Source organism: Pieris napi, chromosome 20, assembly GCF_905475465.1.
Source record: "Pieris napi chromosome 20, ilPieNapi1.2, whole genome shotgun sequence".
Taxonomy (NCBI): Eukaryota; Metazoa; Arthropoda; class Insecta; order Lepidoptera; family Pieridae; genus Pieris; species Pieris napi.
The window spans coordinates 5,649,374-5,674,159 of record NC_062253.1 but is presented as its reverse complement, the minus strand read 5'-3'; the positions used below and the strand labels follow the sequence as shown (position 1 = coordinate 5,674,159).

Below are 24,786 nucleotides of genomic sequence, written 5' to 3'. Positions count from 1 at the left end.
AAAATAGTAAATAAGGGTTACTATTTTTAAACACTTACATGTCAGTTGTTATATACCAAAAGATTATTACAACAAAGTTCTGTAACAGTCACTGCTTATGACACTTCAATTCCAAGTATATTAATTACCATACTACATTATTATTATATCTTTGTGTATCCTATACCCTTTCAGTTAAGAAATGATGAGATGGTTCCAGTTTATTCACTTAACTTCCACAAACATTTCTAAATTATAATTTTGGACACAAAATCTTCTTATAGGTATAATTTTATCAAACTGGGTGTTCTCTTCTGTTTCAACAAAAGGAAATTCTTCTGAATTTGGGTTTGTTGTCATAGCCACTGCAGAAGACTCATTGGTATGTAATAATATCATAAAACTTTTATCTTCAGGTAAACCCTTAAACTTGTCACACAATGTTGTTAAATACAAACAGAACCCTCGCATGTTTTGTTCGGCCTGAACCAAATAAGCATCATTGGTCTGATCATATTCATCAATTTTATTTATATCAAAGACAAATTTAAGAAGAGCGTCATACGAGCTCGTGGTTATAAGGAATTCTATGCGCTGTAACTCCCCGTTTCTTAAACAGTTTGCCGCACTCTTTAAACACAAATCAATATATTCGTTTACTTCTAGATGAATGGAACGGTAAACTACCACACTATACTTTCTTCTAGTTTCAAATATGTAATTAGGATACACAGATAAGTAGTACAAAATGTTGTGAAAAGCTACTCCCAGAAACTCTACTGTGATATCTATAAAACAATTGTCCATAACAATGGTCAGTTTCAGATTCCTCTATATTTTGTTATTTAATTCACTTTATATAAAATATTTAATATATGCTATATTTATATGTATTACATGTTTTTACATAAACATTTAAGTTTTTGGTTTTGTAAGATTTTGCCGCTTTTTGTTTTGACTTTTAGAGTACCCTATTTAATATACTTTATATACTTTACTATTTTCAAAGGCTTAAGAGCTAATCTCGTTTCCTTACGAATTTGTTTGGTGGTAGAGGATCACGTCTCCTGTCTAATTTTGTTTAGCATAAGCTTAGTGTGCAATTTTCTTATTATTTCATCTCGTTGAGACATGAACGGAGAACGACACGATAAATAACGAGACACGTCACAACTCACACGGGTTGTCAAATGGGCTTTGTTCAGTATCAGTAATTTGGTCGCACAGATCAGAAAAAAATGTGTACTTATCAATACATTGTTTTAAAACACTGCAAATAATTTTGGACACTGTTTTTAGAAAAGTATGCATACAACGTAGAACAAGAATTTGCTAAACATTTTGATAATAGTAGTAAATAAATATGCATTTGTCAGGTGCTGAATGTTTTTTCACTTATACAGGGTGTATAAGGTTTCCTTTATACGCAAATAAGGTATAATTTAAAATTTAAATGAAGAAATTATCGAAAATTTTCGTTTCGCGTATTAGCCTCCAACCATTTTATTTTAATCGCTGTATTAGATATTATTCAAAAATGTAAATTAGTTAAAAACTAGCACAAGTAAATTTTTTTCAACTGTAGTTAACATCATACTATACTGGTTCGTGCCTGTATAGCCGAGAGGAAGATACCACAGTCAGTATTTTATTTATTGTTATGTTTTTACATTTATAAATAATCGTGTCCGCGTTGAGCGCAATCAAGACTCCAGCCAGTTATACCACTTAAATAATCACTAAGATATAATGCTGTAAAATATACAAGTCGAGCTGTAGAATAGTCTGCATACGCTGCGAGACTCCACCTGCTAATGATTAGTTAACAAAATTTATTACGAGACGCGATGTAAATGAAATTAAAAAAAAGCAACACTAATTCATTTCATAGTCTCATAATAACCTTATTATTATTAAAGAAAAAAACCTGATTAATCTTTCATTTTCCAAGCTTAAAAGTTATAACAAATAATCTCACTGTAAAATATCATAACTGACAATTTTATATCGTTGAACCAAATTAACGAAATTTCTATCTACACAAAACTGAAACGTTATTTCATTAAGTTTCCATTCACTACGGCTGTTACAGCCTAAAACCATCGCACTTACAGTTTTTTATCCGAATTCACCGAGTATTGGTCAACACCATATTAAGTACTATTTTACCGAAAAATTTAAAGAGGCGAGTTTGTTTTTCACGTTTTTTAACATGCTAATCTCAGGAACTACTAACAAAATTGAAAAATATTTTTTTATACAAGGCTTTTTGAAGTTAATACATTTGTGAGACATGAGGCTTTTTGGAGATAATGACATCTCTAAGTATACCAAAGCGGATAAAATATCACAAGACGAGAGTTAAGTTCAGTGGCGGTTGTTGGAGAGATGTTCAAATAAATGAAACTTTGGTGGAAGCTACGAGTGTCTTGAATAGTTTAAAACAAGGAATTATAACATAACCTTAGGGGTAGTGGGGTTGCGAAGCTTGACTAATAAAAATCTTTATTTATGGATTCTTAAAACTAAGTGACACATGAGCTACATATAAAAAAATATAAGTTATTAAAAATATTAGTGGACCTATTGTACATTCTTGGAAACGAGAATGTTATATTACAAATTTTGAAAGTATGATCAACTAAAGGGTGCATGTACGGACGTTTTACAATTAATTGCAAAAATCAGTTCAATTTAACTAAAAGCTAGGAAGCAAGCATATGGTTGGTTTAAACGTCTCAACGAAGTCAAGGGATTGCATTCGTGTGCTTCAAATACAAAAATAATACTATCTTAAAACGATATACTGAAGGAAAGTTAAACAAATAAAAAATAATAAGTCAGTGCCGCTACAAGCTTTTTAGGTCTGGGCCTCAGATTTCTGTATCTGTATCATGATCATTTGTTCATCTAATAGGCAAATAGGTGATCAGCCTCCTGTGCCGACACACGCTGTCGACGTTTTGGGTCTAAGGCAAGCCGGTTTCCGCACGTTTTCCTTTACCGTTCGAGCTAATAGCCCGGTCATTTTAGACATAAAAATAGTAATCAAATAAAGAAAATTCCGACAAAGCCAAATTTTCGTAGAGACCTTAGGTTTACCACAAGGAATAAAGTGTCAAAAGTCCCCATCAGTCCCATGTGAGCTTAGGGAGTTATTCGGGGTCAAAGGTCAAATTTTTAGATTTTTGGATTTTTCTCGAAAACGGTAAGTTTTATCGAAAAGTACGTCAGTGCAAAGTTGTAGATCTTAAAATTCTCTATAAAAATGATCCCCATGATTTTTTCTCTAAGACTCACTAATTCCCAGATATTGCGCTTGTAAGAATCATGTTCTACATAGTATGCACACATATGCCACGTATATACATATTTAGGTACTCAAGCAAGCAAAAATGCCTACTCGTGTCTCTTTTATGTATACATTATTAGTATAACCTCGGAAGGCGCAGCAACGGACAGAAATATATTCTTCTAAAAGTTTATCAGCTTATCCAAAATGCCAAAACTTTATTTTATTTTTACATGCGATGACCGGATGCGATACTACGTCAGAAATGTTTAGAAGGGGCAAAAATTCAGTATTAAAATTATTTGAAAAAAAAAAATGATTTGATTGACTGCGCAAAAGTATTTACAGAAATTAATTCTTCACCTCAAATACTAATTACTAAAGGAATTCGGTTTCTTCTTGCGGTTTATGGAGCTCCAAAAAAAATTGATTGCATAGATACGTACAGATATTTAAAATTTGTAAAAAATACACGAAACAAAAAGCAAGTACAGCTATCTTGTTTTCCTCCAACATCGGCATCTGCTAGTCAACATTTGTTTCGAGTATACTATCAAGTTCAGACATGGCAAGGCAATGAACTGAACCCTGAAGACTGGGATTGGAAATTGATAAATAATACTTTGGAACCGATTCGATCTTTACTGCCCCCTGCTCCAGAAAAACTTCTTAACACTAGTATTTTTTGCAATTGCAAGAAAGGTTGTAGTGCCAAATGTGGCTGTAAAAAAGTAGGGTTGCAGTGTTCTCCAGCGTGTACCAATTGCCAAGGTGTCTCTTGCTCAAATCTTCAATTAAATAAAAGAGAGGAAGATTCATGTGATTTTGAGGAAGAGACAACTGATTCATCTTCATTTGAACAATTTCTAAGCGCTTATCAACAGGAAGGAGAAGAAGAAGAACAAAAAGAAATTGAAGAAAACATGATTGTTGAAGTTGAATAATATGAAGAGTATGAGTCAGATTAAAGTAATAAAAAAAGTTTGAACGACAGTTAAACTCAGTAACCCATATCAATAATCTTCATACTATTAAATAATTATTGTTCCTGAAAACAACGTCAGAAAGGTTCGTGGAATAGGCCTACCGGGGATACCACGTTAAAAAAACGCGCCGAGTACATTACCTCACAGGTGGTGAGGAAATGTGTGCATATTATGTAGAACGTGATTCTTACAAGCGCAATATCTGGGAAATAGTGGGTCTTAGAGAAAAAATCATAGAGACCATTTTTATAGAGAATTTTAAGATCTACAACTTTGCTTAGGTACTTTTCGATAAAATTTACCATTTTCGAGAAAAATCCAAAAAACCTAAAATTTTGACCTTGGACCCCGAATAAGTCCCTAAGCTCACATGGGACTGATGGGGACTTTTGACACTTTATTCCTTGTGGTAAACCTAAGGTCTCTACGAAGATTTGGCTTTGTCGGAATTTTCTTTATTTCAATTGTCTAAAATGACCGGTCTATAATGTTAAATGCGCACATAGAAATAAAGGGTCATTGGTCATATCCATCCGTACAAAGGTATAGGTATTAAACTGATTTTATTTAGAACATGGGGTTTAAGGTAGTTTTATCTGTTGTAACAAAATACTAAGTTTGTTTTTAACACATCATGAAGATAGTATGAAAGAGGTTTTGATAATTATTAAGTCAAAAGTATGCAAACTCACTGAACTTGTTCCTTTAAAACGTTTAAAACATTCATATTTTTAACTTTATTATTAAAAGCATATTCTATAATTAAATTTTTGGGTTTAAAAAGCTAAAACTATGAAGAAAAATAAAAATCGATTTATAAGAAAAAATATTTATTTCATATTTACAAAATACACTGGTAGTGTCGAAATAAATAATTGCACTTTTGATGGACGGACAGAACAATCACAACATACATTATTACTTAAAACTAAGTGGAATGTAAATAAAGGAAATATAGCCTTTAATATGCAGAATATAAGGCACGGAAATAGAGTTAAAATTAAAGTCTTAAATAGTATAAAGCTGATGTCTTACTCATACAAGATTATAGAAAAAGATATCTTGCACCAAAATTAATCAAAAATAAATTCAAACGTACACGACGTTCAGAACTTGAGACGATTTTAAATAAAAAATAATAATTAAGAAAGCAATATAATAGCTACACTTATACGAGATCTTATTAGATAAATTACAAACTAGCGGTGGTTGCAATAAGTCTAAGATTTGTTTCTACCCTCAAATTATATATCAAATTGTCATTAAGCTACGAGCCGATTATTTCTATTAGTAACTGGAACCTAAATTAAGTGGTAATTTTAATCTCAGGCTCGTAGCGTCGAAATGTCGAAAAATTATATACCATAATATATGTTTCTAAATTACTAAATTATTATACCCTATTACTTGAAGTCAAAGGTTCAATATTCTAATAACGCTTTTACTCTTTCGATTGTTCTTCTTGCACTACTATTTACTTAAGAAAAAGTTATACAACTACAAAAAGTCAAATACGTGTATGTTATTCTCTATGGTAACCAGAGATACGACACTATCTGTGGTACACCATCGACAAGTTTAGTCCTAGCTTAGGATTTTATTGTTCATATTCTATATAATTTTACCATAGATTATTACACCGTAGTCTGTGGTACCCCATCGACAACTTTAGTCCTAGACCTAGCTCTAGGCACAGGCGTTATACGAGGGTCTGGAGTACGAGAGACCATGCTTTCTTTGAGGGATATGGCGGATTCTGTTGATGCTTCGGATGGTGGACGCGACGATTGTAAGGTTGCTGGTTGGCTTAACTGTAAAAATAGTAATAATATTATTAAGTCGAGAATGTATCAATTCTCGGACAGTAATATTATAAAATCCATCCAAAGTGCAGAAAACACATTAATCTCTTTAAAAATAATTTTTTTATTTGATATAACTTAAATATAATTTTATAAATAAAAAAACATACTGTTCTGGTAATCGTGGTTTGTGGTGTTTGAGATCGTTTTATCGGCACATCTCTATACTCATAGATATTATCTCTGGATCGATTTGTGTTATCTATACCACTTTCCTCTATCTCGGGCACCATAAATATATCACCGTTGTAGAAGCGGTCGGTTTCTCTGAACAAATAACAATGTTTATTATCAAAAAGTCACCTACTGCTTCTTTACAGCTGGACCAAATGGATTTTTTTTTAATTTATTCCTTACATCTTTATTCTGTCAGAGCGATCTCTATGGGGTAGCATAGCAAAATGTTCCATATGTTGGTATGTAGCCACTAAAAAGGTTGGCTAAGTAAAAAAAATATAATAGGGCGAAGCGAAGTTCGCGGCGGCTGCTAGTAAAAATATATAATAAATTTTGCATATATATAAAAGATAGGATGAAGAATAATTAAAATACTAATTATATAATATAGCATGAAAAATTCAACAGAAATTGTGGATTTTACACATTGAGAGGCTGAGTGCGTTACAAAGTCCGCTTAATGAATTTCCCATTATTAGTGAGTTGACAAATAAACGCACTGTAGTAAGCTAGCTTTACTGTAGCTATAGATACCGGCAAACTTCTTGATAATGCTCAACATGGGAGTGGGGGAAAGTTTGCGCATCGAGGGACACAAACGTCAACTGATTTAACAATCACGCGATCGACACGTCACTCTCCCGTCGCCGCGCAACACTGATTAATTATTACATTATATATTAATAATTTTAAAAAAATGTCGCAATTTGAAAGGATTTTACGGCAAATATATACATATCTCAGGAGTTATATGAAGGTGCAATATACAAGGTGCTTAGTTATGAATACCTTGTGTATTATTTTATGTGTGTAAAGTTAGTAATTTGTTAGTTTACCTACATTGCTGGTATAAGCTTCCATTTTGGCGGAATAGACCTGTTAGGGAAGCCATATATTAAATATGTATTTAATAAAAAAATCTTTTGTTAATTAAAAATTAATTAATAAGGTAATAATTTAATCATTAAAATTACCTTTTAGCATTCCTCCATAACATACAGCAGACGACCAAAAGCACTATTAAGAGAAGACAAGCGCTAGAGACAGACCAGAATGCGATCTGAAGGGGCTGTTTTGGCTCCCACCAGTACTGAAAAAAAATCCATGTGAGCCAATATTTTCTCATTCATTTCTTGTAACTAATTTTTCAGGTATTTTATTCAGAGTCAAAGTCTACTAAATAAGTACTAAGTAGAAATAATCACTAAGTAAGAACTTAGAAGGGTTTTTGAACCATCTCTTCAAGTCCGGACTCGATCTATCGCTAACTACAACAGCGAACGGCACGATCTGGGAAGGATACTTGATGTATCAAGTATCATTACAAACGAACAATGGGCGCGTCAGATGCAACCGTCGTATCGCCCGCCTAGGGCTAAATATGAAATAAGTACTAAGAACTGAGAACTTATAGTTGTAGTTAGTACTAAGAACTTGTAGTAAGTACTGAGAACTTATAGATGAAGTTAGTACTAAGAACTTGTAGTAAGTACTGAGAACTTATAGTTGTAGTTAGTACAGGGAACTTATAGTAGTAGTGAGTACTAAGAACTTGTAGTAAGTACAGAGAACTTATAGTTGTAGTGAGTACTAAGAACTTGTAGTAAGTACTGAGAACTTATAGTTGTAGTTAGTACTAAGAACTTGTAGTAAGTACTGAGAACTTATAGATGAAGTTAGTACTAAGAACTTGTAGTAAGTACTGAGAACTTATAGTTGTAGTTAGTACTAAGAACTTGTAGTAAGTACTGAGAACTTATAGTTGTAGTTAGTACTAAGAACTTGTAGTAAGTACTGAGAACTTATAGTTGTAGTTAGTACAGAGAACTTATAGTTGTAGTGAGTACTAAGAACTTGTAGTAAGTACTGAGAACTTATAGATGAAGTTAGTACTAAGAACTTGTAGTAAGTACTGAGAACTTATAGTTGCAGTTAGTACTAAGAACTTGTAGTAAGTACTGAGAACTTATAGTTGTAGTTAGTACTGAGAACTTATAGTTGTAGTTAGTACTAAAAACTTGTAGTTAGTACTAAAAACTTGTAGTAAGTACTGAGAACTTATAGATGTAGTTAGTACTAAGAACTTGTAGTAAGTACTGAGAACTTATTTGCCATCGTTTGCGACAAATTTCGCCATTGATTTATAAGGACTTACCTCAGTTATAGGAGGATATGTTGGCACAAATCTCCCAACGACAGTGGGCAAATACACAGTCCAAAAAGCGAGTTCCGTCTGTCTATAGTTGAGCTGTATAGTGGAGTTATAGGTTGTATTTAAGTTTAAATAACGGAGTTGTCCAGCTTCAGCCTTTTCGAAATGTACGCCCAGAATTCGGCTACGGGTCGGATTCCTGGAAAAGATTGCTAAAGTTTAGTTTTAACCCATGGGTTTTTTAAATGTTTTCAAAACTTATGGGGCGTACATATAATTGAATATTATCACCAAAATAGTCTGTAGCCTTTAAAAGACTAATAAAGTTTGTGAAATTTTCGTAGAAATTCTTTTTTTTTTATAGAACAGGGGGCAAACGGGTAGGAGGCTCACCTGATGGTAAGTGACACCGCCGCCCGTGGACACTCTCAATGCCAGAGGGCTCGCGAGTGCGTTACCGGCCTTTTAGTAACACATTACATTCAGTAATTTATTTTTATTTCAGTAATTCGTCTACTAAATAAAACGTTTAAACTAAATCACGTTTCTTGTTAAAATAAATACAAAAAGGTACAACGTTACCCACTCTATACTAAATGTGTGATATTGCCGTATATAATACGTACGTTACGTTACGCCGTATGTTATATAATATTTCAAATCGCCAAACATCCTACTAAGTTTAGAATACATGATTTTATTTTTAAAAAAATAACTGTTGGCGACCATATCCTTTTAAACTCACAAAATAAGCAAATTTACACAAAACATATTCTTAAATCAATCTCGTCTTGAGCGCTGTCAAATATGTCAAACTTTTAACAGAAAATAGAGTTTGACAGCTCTTGAAACTAGATTTGCTTTTTTTTGACTTCTCCAAATAAACTTACCCGAATCTCGCGAAATCAGAATAAGCTTTCATAAAGAAATGGCTCATATTTCTGTCATTTGGTGTCCAGGCTTGTCTATCGATCCTTTGCCTCATCGGAAAGAACTCTTGGTCCATAAAAGGGGCACCCGTGAGGAAAACCCGTTCAAGATTATGGCTATACTGCCTCCACTCGGGTAATTTGAAGGCCTCTACTGTTGTATTGAGCACGTACATATATACGGGAACCTTTTGTTCTAAGAATAGCTTAACTATTTTGTCAGTCGGAGCGCGGTAAAGGAAGTCCGAGAGGAGCTGGAAATATGAGTACTTCGTATGATCTTTGAAAAAACAAGGCAGTGCCACCAGCAGCTCCACCAATTTTTGGTCTATTCTGTATATCAAAAACTCAAATATCTTTGAAAAAACTAGCACTATTGTCCCATCAAAAAACCCACCACCTATTGTCATGGCCTCTGATTTTTGTATGTTTTGTCAGATTGAAATAACCTTTTGCATACACACCGTCAATTAATGGTTCTAAGACATGCCTCACGATATATAAATACACTGTATAGCTGGTTACATATAATAAAAATCCATAGGTAGCTATAAATTAAACACAAGACCATAAGCTAGAGAGTCGCACTAAAGGCCGATTTACATTATCTTAGTGTTTAGGAGAGTGCTTTAGGATAGTGCTTTAGTTGAAACATGTAAACGCTACTTGCTTTAGTACGGTTCTACTTGACTTTCAAGTTGAATCAAAATAGAATCGCTTTTTATTTTTGTTTCAAGTGATACCCCTCCCGCGCCCGCGCACCCCCCGAGTTCTTCCCTCGTTGTGTGTAAACACGTAATTTAGAAAAATCTTTAGGGTAGTGCATAAGTACCGTGAAACGCGTGCGTGTTTTTTGATTTTTAAAGATGGCTAAATGGTCGGAAGATACAACTATCAGATTTGTGTCTGAATATGTTGTTCACGAATGTTTGTGGAACGTTAAAAACAATTTATACAAAAACAAAAAGGCTAGGCATTCGGCATACACTGCCTTAAAAGAAGCTATTTCATTTGTAAGGTCAGGATGGCCTTCATCAGAACTCGTCTTGTGTGATGTATGTGCGTAGGTAGGTAGGCAGGTGGGCGGGAGAAGAAATATCACAAGTCCTTGTTACAATTACAGTTTTTTAATCAGCACAGGGTTTAATAATCGAAATACACAATCAAATGAGCAATGTACAGTCTAAGCAACACGACATCAACTTAATTATAACACTACTTTAAACTATCACTTCGATACAAAGCGATTCGTCACAAGCGTGGTGTGCGAGCGCCGTCTCGAACAACAGTGTGCCAAGATGGCCGCTCTCACAACCATCGACAATGACGCTTCGCTAGGCTGACTTTGACAGCTAAAAGTCAACCTGTTGTCTGACGTTGACAAATGCGCCGTCACGGCCGGACTGACATTCGACCGTCCTCGGGCGATTCTCTGAAACAATGAGTTGCAGTCGTATATAGTCCGTTCGGCATCCTGACGGGTGACTAGCTAAAATTATCACAATGCGCTATGATACTTAAGACTTAAGGCGAGTGTCTCGCTACAATTAAGCCGGATGACACAGCCTCGTCACTAAACAGCATGTAGGTTAACTGTTCACAATTGGTACTATTGGACAAGTCAATCCATTGGAGGATGTGACCCGGACGACAATATTCGTCTTACCATAATCATAATCTGCAAAAGATCCAGAACAAGTCAGTCAACTTAAAGGACTCTGACTTGGACGACATATTTCGTCTCATAGAACAAAAGCACAGAGACAAGTCAGTCTGGTACTGACTCGGACGACATATTTCGTCTCATAGAACAAAAGCACAGAGACAAGTCAGTCTGGTACTGACTCGGACGACATATTTCGTCTGACTATTTGGCAGGAAAGAGATTCTTACAGGTCACTCCACTTACCTACGACTATGAATCGTCTTGTTCTGTATGAATTTCAGTTTCATGCAATATTTCCCAAGTCTCAGGATCTGAGCATGTACTGAGAGTGTCCGATCCTGCTGTGAGCGTCCTCGAATCAGCGGAAACAGTGTTTGAGCATACGGTCAAGGTGTCAGAGTTATCATTGTCATGATTTGAATTAGTTATACTTTCATCATCTTCCGACGCCGTCTCGGCCTCATCACAATTTAAAAGACTAGTAGCTACTTCTATTAAACCGATATGTCCCTGGGGTACTGCGCGCAAATTCTCGTGAGAGTATTTATAAATTCTCTGAGAACCATCTAAACTTTTAAGTTCGTAGCGATCGTTTTCAAGTACTTTTACTATAACATATGGACCTCGAAACTTCCTATCTAATTTTGTTTTATTCCGTTCACAATTTTTAATAAATACGAAGTCCCCTTTAGAGAAAGGCCTTATTGTGGCCTGACCACGATTAAACCGAAGGGTATCAGATTCAGCAGCTTTGCAAATGTTAGCTGATGCATTAGTTCTCATCGAGTCTAAATCTAAGCGAACCTCATGATCAATGTTATCAGCGTTCAACTTAGACATTCCTAAAGAATTAGAACGAATTCCAAACATTAGTTCTGACGGGGAGTATTTGGTAACGGAAGATTTAGAACTATTGAGAGCAAGTTGGATGTTACCTAATTCATCACGCCACGCTTTGTTAGGGTCGTTTTCAATGATAGTAAGGAGGCTCTTTAGAGTACGCATTACTCGTTCAACTTGGCCGTTTGCCCTACTTGTACCAGTCGCGATGAAATGGAGGTCTATTTTATGCTCTTGACAAAAGCTCTTAAAATCTGAGCTAATGTAGCAACGGCCCTGGTCTGCGATGATTCTTTTCGGGGCTCCAAAAAGACACACCGCTTTTTGTACGGCATATATTGCACTTTTGGAATCGACTGACAAAGTATGTTCGAGTAAAACGTATTTGGTAAAGGCATCGATTATTACCGAGCAATACTCCTTTCGGTCACTCTTCCCGCTCAGCTTCCCCGAAAAATCTATGTGAATCGTGTGCCAAGGCACGGATACTTTTGGAATCGCATGAAGCTGAACAGGCTGAGCACCCGATGGACCTTTCGATGCCTTACAAATGATACACGAATCTATAAATTTACGTACACATTTAGACATATTGGGAAACCAATACCTTTCATACAGCTTGTCTAGAGTTTTGTCCCTGCCTAAATGTTGCAATTCGTTGTGGACATGATTAATTAATGTCCAAATAAGAGACCGTGGAACTACAGGTAGCCATGAAATCGCTTTGTTACGAGTAATCTTCCTGTAGAGTATACCATCTCTAACGTCATATGTTTGACCTACTGTATCGGGGAAGCTATTATTATTATGTTTTGCGATAAGATCTTGGATTTCTGCGTCACGTTTCTGTTCGACTGACAGCCAGCCATGATGTAGTTCGACATAATTGACAGTTTTAGGCTTTACAGGGGTGATAGGAACAACAGAATCTGACAGTGGATTTCGGGACAAGTAATCAGCATGCTCCATTTTACTTCCTTCGCGGTATATAATATCAAAATCGTAGGCTTGTAAATAAGCCCACCATCGGTAAACGCGGGGTGTTAGGTCTTTCTTCGATTTCGACGCCTTGAGTGAATTGCAATCGGTAACTACAACAAATCGCCTACCATATAGATAATGACGAAAATGCTCTACAGCTCTCACGACCGCTAAAGTTTCTAACTCGTACGAATGGTAACGAGATTCCGCGTCAGATGTACGGCGGCTATAATACTCTACAACGTGTGGAAGATTATTTTTCTTTTGCAGAAGAATTGCTCCATATCCTTCTGAGCTAGCATCGGTATGTAGCTCCACCGGAAGTTCTGGGTTGAATATAGTTAGCACCGGTTCGGACGTGAGAATGCCTATAATTTTGCGCCGTATCTTTTCACATTCGATAGTCCAAGTAATTCGTCCTTTTAGTTTTGTAAGAGGGTATAGGGGACCGACTATCCGTGTAAACTCAGGAATAAATTTCCGAAAGTAGGAGGCTAGACCGAGAAATTGGCGAACATTAGTAGCCGATTTAGGTTCTGGGGCATCTGCCAATGCTTGAATCTTGCGTGAATTGGGCCTAATCTCACCGGATTGTACAGAATATCCTAGGTAATCAATTCGTTGTTTCATAAATTTACATTTCTTTGTATTGAATGTAAAACCGGCCTCTGATAACGCACCTAAAACAGAGTCAAGCCGCTTCAGTCCCTCGGAGATGTTAGCAGAATGACATAACACGTCATCCATATAGATAAGTGGCTTATCTTGTAAATGACTAAGAGCCCCTGTGATACATCTCTGAAAGACCGAAGGAGCATTACGCAAACCAAACGGCATGGCGAGGTACTCGTATTGCCCTTCGTTTGTCACGAAAGCTGTCTTTTCCACTGACTCAGGGTGGATAGGGATCTGGTGGAAGCCAGAAGCCATATCCAATGAAGAGAAGAAATTCGCACCCGTAAGCTGGTCGATTTGGTCCTCGATTCGAGGTAAGGGATAATGTTCAGGTATGGTATTTGAATTTAACTCCCTAAAATCTACACAAAGCCTATCGGAATTATCCTTTTTTTTCACAAGAACGATAGGACTAGCAAATGGGGACGTACTCTCTCGAATCACCCCTGCGTCTAATAGTTTTTGAACCTGTTCCCTAATTATTTGTTTCTCTATAGGTGCTCTTTTATGTGGGCATCGCTGCACAACCTTATGTGGATCTACTAATTTAATTTCACATACTCCCGTCTTCACACGCTTGGTAGGTATACCCTCGATAAAGTTTTTCGCATATTTGCTCAATATGGAAATCAACATGTCTTTGTCCCGTTCCTGCAGATCCGTGTCAATTTTTGAAAAATCTGGGAGATCTGATGTCGCGACACAAAGATTAGACAATTGTTTAGAGTATATAACCAGATTATCATTATCAATTTCGACACGTAACCCTTGATCAAAGATATCTCTACCAATAATTATAGGCTCAGATATATTATTGTCGGAAACCACGTGAAAGAGTAAACTAATGAAGCGATCACCAATTTTAACATGGGCCTGAATTTGAGTCGTACACTGTATATCATCGCCCCCAATGCCGCTCAGATATACGAGACTTTTACACACAGTACCCAAGAGTTTACCACGATAACTTTCTTTCACAAGAGAACAGGATGATCCGCTGTCAAATAGAAAAGGTACAGACTCACCGGAAGATGTTGTCAAGATACCCCTTGAAGGACGGTGTTCACAATGTTGGACTTCCTTGGCCGCAGCTTTACCACCGTTCCTTTTATCGGGACAGTTAGTTGTCACGTGACCCTCTTGGCCACAAGTGTAGCACGTTACATTGATCATCCTCTCCAATGGACGGGAAGCACTCGGGGTGGCTCGAGGCTCGACTGATCCAAGCGCGTCACGACGTTTTCGGCATTCCACAAAACGATGTCCCGATATTCCGCAAAAGTTACATCTGCCAGTGAACCTTTCGGTAGCACGAAAACGTTTCGCCTCAGGTTCGTTAGCTTCGACACCGTCTGAACGCCGCTTAAGAGATACGCCTCCCAGGATTCGGAACAATTGAGTACGAGTTGTGATATTGTGCGCAATCAATTCGCGTCTTATCAGGCTGTCCTTCTGACAAAGCATAGAAATAACGAATCCGGTCACCACTTCTTCAGGCATCACAGTCTTAGGTATTCGTTCGATTAAGTTCCATAGACGAAGAGCAGCTTCTGAAGCGGTCTCTTTAGCTCCTATTTGGAATCGCAATATTTCGTCAAAATAGTCCTGAAGAAGCTTTGGTTTTGAAAATTTAGCCAACAGTGTCTGTTTGACAACGCTCCAGGACATTTCATCTAAGTTTAGCTTAGTAATACAGGCAGCCGCTCGTCCTTTTAAAGATGTAGTAAGAGCCATGAGCAAGTCTATTCCTTCTAAGCGCTTATTACGAACGATCGCTTCGGTAATATTGCACCAACCATCTATGTCACAGTCTGGTTCGTCTGGATTAAATGGTAAGAATTGTGTTGCCTGATTAGTACTCACAGTTGGCGTTGGCTGGGCTGCGAGAACACGAGATAAAAGCATCCCCATGTTATTCAGCAATTTTTCTGCATCCGATTTTGGTGTTTCTTGCTCAATTCTAGCGCCATCCGATCCCACTTCTGATGTAAGGTCAGGATGGCCTTCATCAGAACTCATCTTGTGTGATGTATGTGCGTAGGTAGGTAGGCAGGTGGGCGGGAGAAGAAATATCACAAGTCCTTGTTACAATTACAGTTTTTTAAATCAGCACAGGGTTTAATAATCGAAATACACAATCAAATGAGCAATGTACAGTCTAAGCAACACGACATCAACTTAATTATAACACTACTTTAAACTATCACTTCGATACAAAGCGATTCGTCACAAGCGTGGTGTGCGAGCGCCGTCTCGAACAACAGTGTGCCAAGATGGCCGCTCTCACAACCATCGACAATGACGCTTCGCTAGGCTGACTTTGACAGCTAAAAGTCAACCTGTTGTCTGACGTTGACAAATGCGCCGTCACATTTATTATTTGTATTTAGTTTATTTATTTCGAATAAAATCTCGTTTTCTATTTTTTCCATAACTATAGTTAGTATTTTGCGTAGAATAGAGCGTATTTGCCGACGTCGTTGCGCGTTCATTGTGGCGCTGTAATGATACTCTACTGGAAGAAATGTAAACGTTCACTCGCAACGCACTAAAGCACTAAAGAACTTGCCTTTCAACTTGTACTAAAATACTCTCCTAAACACTAAGATAATGAAAATCGGCCCTAAGGCAATACGGCTTAAATTTATTCATTTCTTTGAGGGCACAGTACAAAAATGTTGTATGAATCAGCTTTGCGCCAAAACATTTATTAAGGAAGGTAAACATCGCCGATACTCTATAATCACACCTATTAAGTATCAAGCAATACAGAAATCTTAGACCAAAGGTGTTTTAAAGTTATTATTTGATGAGCTATGTGGCTTAGCGTAATCCAGAAGTCCTGTTCGTGTAGATATCTACTTAATACTAACCTAAACTCCTCATGAATACCGAAATCTAAGACCAAAACTTTTTAAAGCGCCAATTTCGCTTGAACATAATTTTTCTTAAAAAAAAATTGTGCTCAAAGCATTGATATACAAAAAACCAAGATGCACACTCAACGTCAAAAAAACGTCCTCAAAAAACGAGCGCAACATTCTAAATTGTGCGCTCATTTCAAATAGTCTCGCGTCTAATAAGTGGAGTCGATGTTATTTATTTGTGTTTTTTTTAATAAATAAATTTATGTACTTATGAACTTTTTTGTGTGTAGTTTTTGACAAATATATTTACGCTATATAAAGTGTAGGTCAGGAGGTAGCCAATTTAATTTTTTTTTTAATTTATGAAAAAACTTTTTAACCTGATTAAAGTTATGTATTATTAAAAATTTACAACTATTTAACATCCAACACCTTTTGTGTTCAATCACCGTGACCACGCACGCTGTAAAGCACCCAAAAAGTCGCATAAATTTAAAATTATGGTAAATAATTGTAAATAAAAAAGTCATGTTCGACTCCACTCAACACTTGTCCTACCGACCACGGTCGGTCGTAAAATTTTATTGCTTTAAGTACGTATACACTGCGTTGTAATAACAACTTTAAGCAATTCGCGTAAGGTTGATTTTGCAATAATATATGCTTGTAACATATACTGTTATAGACATACTGTTATAGAAAGGGACAGAAATAGTGTTTCGGGACACTTTCGAGCGTTACTTTTATTCGAGACTGTGCATCTTGGGTTTTTTGTATATCAATGGCTCAAAGAGTAAATGTAATAATCATTTGTTTCAAAAATTAACGACTCGTAGCTAGTAGAAATATGAAAGTAACTGTTTGCAAAAAACTCATAGATAAATTGAATTAAACAAATTACAAGTTGTATAGATATATGTATATTGTATATGCAGTTTTTTAAGTAGTAATACTCACATGCACATACTGGTCTCGTATAGCGCTAACATTATGCGGTTCCGGATGATATGTGTACATATACCGAATGGCTTCGTACACACCGCGAGGGTTTAGTGTGTAGTTGTACCGAAGGACCAGCTCTTGGACTTTATTATTGAACCACTGTTCTGATATTTCGTATGTAGGCGCTAGAGAATTGTTATTGTCTGAAAAAAATCTTCAGATGTTATCTACCTAGCTATATCATACATACCTCAACCCATATCTCAAAAACTACTGAACCTATTTTGATAAAAGTCGAACTATTTTAAGTTGGAATAAATCGAATTCAAAGAATAATCTTGATGTTCCTTAAAAAACCGGACATCCATATATACAATCAAATTTAGCAATCGTGCAAAGCCTAAATAGATTATCAAAGTCAAATATTTTTCAACACCATGTAGAAGTTAAACTGATAACTTTGTTTTTTTTTAATTTGGTCCAAAAAGGTATGAGGAAAATATTCTAAAGAAAATAACAGACAATTATTAAGAAAGGTATGGATAGTCTATGAAAAGGTTGCCATATTAACGCCGTCTAATGCCGTGAAGTTTGAAATATTCCACTGAATTTTTACAAAAATGACACATTGTGTCTAATCTTATTCCGTTATCGTTCAAGTTATTTAAATGTGGTACAACAAAGAAAATATTAGATGAAAAAAGTTAATTTTTCATTAAAATTACGCATATAGAGTCTAGGCTGTATTTTATATACGTGAGAATTTAATCGAATTTGAGGTCAACAATATTTAATTAATAAAATATACAAATGTCAAAGTGACACACAAAATAATGGGAATACCTACCTAGTACCTAGTAGTTTAAATAAAACGCTTTTACTTAATACTTGAATTTTTCTCAATATTTAATGTTAATAATGATACCAAGAATAGATTTAAAGACAGAAATGTGACCAGTGCGCGGGTCTTTTAATATTCATTTTTTATATATTTTTCAACTTTTTTCTGTTTTATTTTAAATTTTGTTAATCTTTATATATATAATTCTTCTGTGAGTGTGTATGTCACTGAACTTCTCTCAAACGACTGGACCGATTTTGATGAAATTTTTTGTGTGTGTTCAAGGGGATCTGGGAATGGTTTAGATTCACATATCAGCCCGGCAGGTGGCGCTGCAGTCGGTACTTTCATACTTTAATATCCTAATAGCTTGAAATATCATGCAGGACAACGTCTGTGGGGTCCACTAGTAATCTTATAATACTTACACAAATAATAAGCCGCTTCCTGTGTAGTAACTCCAGTCATATACATCAAGGCGGGGTTAAACTGGCGTCTGGCGATGAGCTGATCTGGAGTAGTGTCCAAGAAATGCCAGTCCCTCTCCCGCCAGCCTTCATACCAGCCGTCTCCAGGAAACGTGAAGTTATTTTCGAGTACTGGACCCCAGGGGATGAATCCAACTTGGGGCTGAAAATATTTTGAGTTTGTCCATATGTTTGATGTAAATTTATTGAATAAAAAAAAATTTAAGAGCCAATTTGTATTATTTAAATGATTTGTTTGTGATATATATTTTGATATTATAACTATAACTCAATTTTTAATGATTTTATTGTAGTTACTATTTGAAAAGTGGCTGAGTTTACCATAGCGTAATCCAAAAAAATAAATCAAAATCCAGCCCTGTTGGTTCCCCGGAGTTAAAAAAAAACGTTGTGCTTTTTTGATATTTTGGAATAGTTAGGGAATAATTTTGCACGAATTGCTTTAATTATCAGTATAAAAGTACTATCATTTATGTGGTAGAATACAATATTTATTTATTTATTGCGCTATCGTACACAAACATGACAATTTAAATTACATTAAATACGCCGCGCCAGCTGTCTACTCTCCATCGGTGTTACGAATTTTCGATCAGGTCACGTGTCCTGACGCGAGTTTAACATTTTTTACCCATTCCAAAAAAGTGTACAACGCCGCTAAAGAAGTTTTCACTTCAAAACTATAATACCTGAAATTCTGCATTGCCCAGCTCGTGAAAACTCCTTCCCTGACGAAGGCAGTTGACAAGTTTCCACGAGGAGTCTATGGGACATCCCAAAAGTCTACCAAACACAAGTGATGTGTTCTGAACTCTGAATTTATCTTCGATCAACGCCCAGTCAGCAAGCGCCGAACCACTCTGAAAGAAATACGTTAATTTTACGTCAGTTAACAAAAGAATAGGATACTACCGGCTTAATACGCTTCTTACGTAAGATTTTATCTGGAAAATTCTCTTTAAGAGATATTACTTATTTACTTTCACATTACCCATAAAATGCGACCATTTCACGAAATGGTCGATCTTAATTTTGACCATTAGTGATCAGGGAATCCCAAGAACTTAATAATTGGCAGAATTCATAACAACCTAGGACTTTTCCAATACTTAAAGACAGATGACATCGATAGTTACCTAAAGCTAATCATAGATGGCACCCTTTTATTTGCAAAACAAAATAATACTACATAATATACATCTTATAGCACTATCACCTTTCGAAGGTGATCAAGGCTACTCTAATTTGGGATGCCGAGTTTCTGAATGGCGTTCATTGACCAAAACATTGCCGTTTTTCGTCGGATTCTTTAACCAATAGGTGCGCCTGCGACCAGGTCTAGCTGCGACTCTGCCTTGTATTATTAGTTGAAGGAGGTCGTACTTTTTGGCGTTACTTAGGCCATTTCTGTTCTACTATAATCTATATATATAAATGAATTGCTGTTAGTTTGTCTCGGTAAAACTCGAGATAGACCGATTAGGCTAATTATAAACTTGAACTATTTATGGAAATTTAGAGCAGGTTTAAAAAAAGCTACTTTACGTTTGCTAAAAAAGACTATTGAATTTAAAAAAAAATAAAGAATTAACACTAGGTTGTTATATGCGTTTCATGAGGGCCGATCTTTGGCTGTTATACAAAAATGTTTCGAGACAAATATACATAGGTCATACGAAGCTCACCGGGTAATTTAGTATATTTATAAAATGAAACTCTTAACTTTTTATTAAAATCATTTAGATTAAATTTCTCATTAAATCATGCTAAGAATGTAATTATATTGTATATCTATACCTGTGCAATTATCCGTGTAACAATATCCCTAGTCTGAGGCGCCACAGCCAACAACCCAGCTGAAGCTGCACCAGCACCTTCCCCGAAGAGAGTTATAGATCCACTGTCACCATTGAAGGGCTCAATATTATCCCGAACCCAACGCAAAGCTACCGCTTGGTCCAAGATACCATAGTTACCGGGAGAATTCTCATCTGCAGTTGATAAAAATCCTGAAAATATTTACAAAATTAATGAATAAAGAATTGTTTATTTTTTTCATCCTATAAAATGTCAACCTATAGGTCATACATTGGCAAAACTCTTGGTCCCATAAGGGAGCGTTCAAGTATTACGTAACGAATTTTGGGAGGGGGGGTACTTTTGTAAAACGTTACGATGCGGGGCGGGGATTGAATTACGCGTTATTGTTAATATTATTTTCGACTTTCCAGTACTTGACACCACATAATGGTAACTTTTAGGTATATAAAGAGTCACTGGTCACGAAACGTTTTACTATTGGGTACGGAAAAACGTTACGGCGCGTAACATGGGGGGGGGGGGGGGCGGCGTCAATAATCTCCAAAAACGTAGTACTTGAACGCTACCTAATCAACAAATGCCGAAACATTTCTGTCTCTTTATTTTTGGCAAGAAAGTAGCAAGTATTTTACGTTAACTAAAATTATTTTACCAAATAATAATTGCTGAGATTCAATACCAGAGACAATAGCTACAAATATTAATGGAACTACATTAATGTTCCATCATCAGAAAATATAATTATTGGAATTGGCACTAAAAACTATTTCAGCCAAATGCCGAGTCAATAATTCGGACAATGATGAATAATGTTGGTACAACTGCTTTTTATATTAACAACCAATTAAAGATAACTCACCCAAAGCGCCAAGCCTATAGTTAAAAGATACAACAACAACATTATAGAATGCAGCCAACATATGTCCTGGAAACAGATTGGATGCACCAGAAGTGAATTGACCTCCGTGAATGTATACCATCACTGGGTACTTTTGAGCTGTTGAACCAGCTTCGGTCTGAAATGAGATATAAATAAGAATAGTGGTTGTCAAATGTCTGCATATAATGTCAAAAGATAAATAAGTTTTGAATCAATATTAATGAAAAAAAAAATTGCTTTTTCTGAATGGCTGGAAAAAAATCACACTACTATAATATATATTAAGAAATGCATGACACAAATGTTAAAAATCTGTATTTTGTTGCCTATTCCTAAACTTGGACCTATAATTGTTGTTTTAATATTGATAAATAACCAGTGTTTAATGGATTTTATAAACGAGAAGAAAAAATTAGATTTAAATTGAAACTTTTAATAAATTTTTGATGTTGCCTTTTTGACTTATTTGGAAAAAGGTAAAAATAATAACTCAAAAATGATTTGCTTTTGCATAATGCATAAAAAAAACACAAAGTCGGTTTCAATCTAACAGATGTTCCATTAAATATCAAACAATGAGTAAATTAGTCATACCATAAGTGACATGGATTAATTAAGATTTATTCATCTTAATTGGCAATAATTGACAAACAAGGAGTAATTGCATTTGCTATGTTTGTAATAGCCATCTTCAAATGAACAAACTACTTTTTCTTTCTATGAAAGATCACCATGTGAGATGAGAAAGATGAGCATACCTCAAATAGCAATAGAATAGTCAAAATCAATACTTATATTCTGAATAATAATTAGTTATATTAAAATGATAGGATAAAAAGAAATTTCTTCACTTACATTGGGCGAGAAAATATTCAAATAGAGACAGTCTTCATCCATATCTCGTACACCTTTTGTAGCACCAGTAAATCTAACTGGCTGTGGACAAGCTGGACCCCAGTCTACTGCTTGAATAAGCTGCCACCCTGGGTGCTGACGTGGAGGCTAAAACATTAAAATATATCTAGAATCATCAACATTCTCTAGAAATTAGAAATTAGAAGGTTTGCCCCGCAAACTTTTGGATAAAACATAGTTGCTAACAAGTTGTTGGTTGTAATAAATTGCATGCTACACACAGCCTGTGAAAAAAAAATGTAAAAATAGTTTAATTTTACATTTTGAGTTTTAGTGTAATTGCATATATGTGACTTATTGTAATTGCATATACCTTTTTGTGAGTAAAACTTTTTGTGGAATTGGATAACATTTATATTTTATACTATATATATATATATATATATGTCACCGTAAAATTGTAAAGACCATTTCACTTCGATAGACTACAATCTGCCGAATAATAATACATTAAATTGTAATCAGTGCGTTGAGGTTCACAATCTTTCGACAGTTCACAATCTCGCGAGATAGATTACAATCTAACGGTGTTTACAATTTTACGGTGACATATACATGTGATGTGATAGTTTAAAAAAGTCTTAAAGTTTGTACTAAATTATATTGTTACCTTGAATCTGCCTTCAAGTACAGGCGGCCTTGCGTATGGTATTCCTAAAAACACTGATGCCTCACCCTGTATTCTCTCTACTGGAGTAAGCCACGGTCTGTATCCAGAATCTGGATCTGGATTATCATACACATAAACCTGAAATATATTATTAGAAATGTTTTAAACAACATCAACATCTTAAACAACGTTCATATAGAAAGTATATTCCTAGGCGGAAGTATGAAAAACTTAACCTCTTCTGTACCTGACCACTAAAAATGCTTTTAAAGTAATATAAAAAGCTGAATTTAAAAACTTCATTTCTTCTTTACAACAACACTATTGTCTTTTGTCAAATTTACATGACACATGTGCAGGCAATTACTTTATAACTTACTTTAAACCCTTGTACTTGTCCATAGTTAGTATTGACAAAGATGTCTCTTTTCAATTGTCTTGAATCTCTTCTCTCTTTGCCTTGTAGGTCTTCTCGCCATCCACCAAGAACACCAGGAAACAATGCATCTGGATTGTTAGGGTCACGGTTCTGAAAAATGTATATTTTAAATTAATAATTTATGCATTTTCAAACTGTTGCCACATCATAAGCCTTTGTATGAAGAGATTTTATTAAACTGTGATAAATCTTTTGTTATAAGTGTATTATTATAAAATAAACCATTCTAGATTTAAAAAGTAACACTTACCGCATTAAACTTAAACTGCTCATCTAAAGGGTTGGTTACAATTGGATTGTATGGAAATCCACCAGGCTGATTAATATTTGGATTATATGGATTGTATCTTGACGGATCTGCCCCATATCTTCGATTATTGTACACATACGTTCTATAATCACTGTCGCCTGGATTAGGGATTCTATGATCTCTCATAGAATCTTGGGTCCGTGTATTATAATAATCCTTATTAAACTGACCATTGTATAAATCCTTATTAGATTGACACTTTACAGACACGCTAAGAAACAAAATAAAAACCGCTTTTCGATCCATTTTCGCACGCTCAGCCCGATCACGAACAACGATGATTCATATTACTTACACCCCAAGTGTTTCAATTAACGCATTTTTTTGAATTAAAGTAGTACTAAAAAGATTAAATATGGATATCAGGATCGTATAAACAGTGTAATACATCACTTATTTAATAAAAACATGGTAAAACACAACAGAAACAAACTAAAAAAAAAACTTTTAAGTCACGATCACACTACTGTTTCCACTTTTCATAGAGAATAACTTCATTCGATTTTTTATCAGCGTAGCCCAATTTAATTTAGTACAACGCCGCTAGACAAACAGAGTGCTTATCAGTTCTTTAATCAATGAAATTATCAGCTGAATCAAACCAATTGCCAACGCCCAACAATAACAGCTTTGTTTATAATTTTTTTAAATGATCACAGATCAAGCTTTCGAAGTAAAATTTTTGACAATTGACACTGATTGTACCACAGATATAGAAATATATTCCAAAATTGATAAATACAGACAGAGAAGCTAAAAATTCCAAATCTAAGAAGAATTTCGTTAATCATTGCTATTAGTCCATTGAAATGTCACATTTTGATAGAGGACGCAATTTTATTTATGGGACATGTAGGGGGGGTCAATACAAGCTTAAACCCAAGTTTGTGGGGTTGGCGCTCTTGCCCCCCCCCCCGGCCGCCATCTTGGAAAAAGGGGTAAAACACGTTTTTGGCTATATCTCCTAAACTTTCCATCGTACAAAAAAATTGTTGTGACGTATTTTGTAGCAAATCGCTTTGCCTACAATTATGTTTGTTTGACTTTTTATCATAAATCCAAAATTCAAAAAGTTATAAGTAAAAAAAAATCCTATTTTGCTTAATAACTTTTTTTCTTTTGATTTTATCAAAA

The 24,786-nt window shown here is 35.3% G+C and overlaps 2 protein-coding genes across 4 annotated transcripts; both read right to left on the bottom strand.

Moving 5' to 3' along the window:
- Nucleotides 1–70: 70 nt before the first annotated feature.
- On the bottom strand, nt 71–1,140 carry LOC125059591 (mitotic spindle assembly checkpoint protein MAD2B-like). Its single transcript, XM_047664067.1, has one exon. It carries the CDS (start codon nt 784–786, stop codon nt 205–207), a length of 582 nt encoding a protein of 193 aa, XP_047520023.1. The 5' UTR covers nt 787–1,140; the 3' UTR covers nt 71–204.
- A 4,245-nt stretch (nt 1,141–5,385) lies between these two features.
- On the bottom strand, nt 5,386–24,303 carry LOC125059715 (cholinesterase). 3 transcript variants are annotated; one of them, XM_047664257.1, is made up of 15 exons: nt 23,593–24,303; nt 23,283–23,432; nt 22,904–23,041; nt 22,234–22,380; nt 21,358–21,514; nt 20,475–20,686; nt 19,367–19,537; nt 18,618–18,819; nt 17,364–17,551; nt 9,339–9,631; nt 8,452–8,647; nt 7,271–7,386; nt 7,137–7,172; nt 6,230–6,386; nt 5,386–6,068 (listed from the first exon to the last, which is right to left on the bottom strand). In XM_047664257.1, the coding sequence occupies exons 1-15, from the start codon at nt 23,896–23,898 to the stop codon at nt 5,892–5,894; spliced, it is 2,646 nt and encodes an 881-aa protein (XP_047520213.1). In that variant the 5' UTR covers nt 23,899–24,303; the 3' UTR covers nt 5,386–5,891. The 3 variants fall into 3 exon arrangements, with proteins under 3 accessions (XP_047520213.1, XP_047520214.1, XP_047520215.1); XM_047664258.1 differs by lacking the exon at nt 7,137–7,172; XM_047664259.1 differs by lacking the exon at nt 5,386–6,068 and having other exon boundaries at nt 6,253–6,386; nt 7,133–7,172.
- Nucleotides 24,304–24,786: the final 483 nt, after the last annotated feature.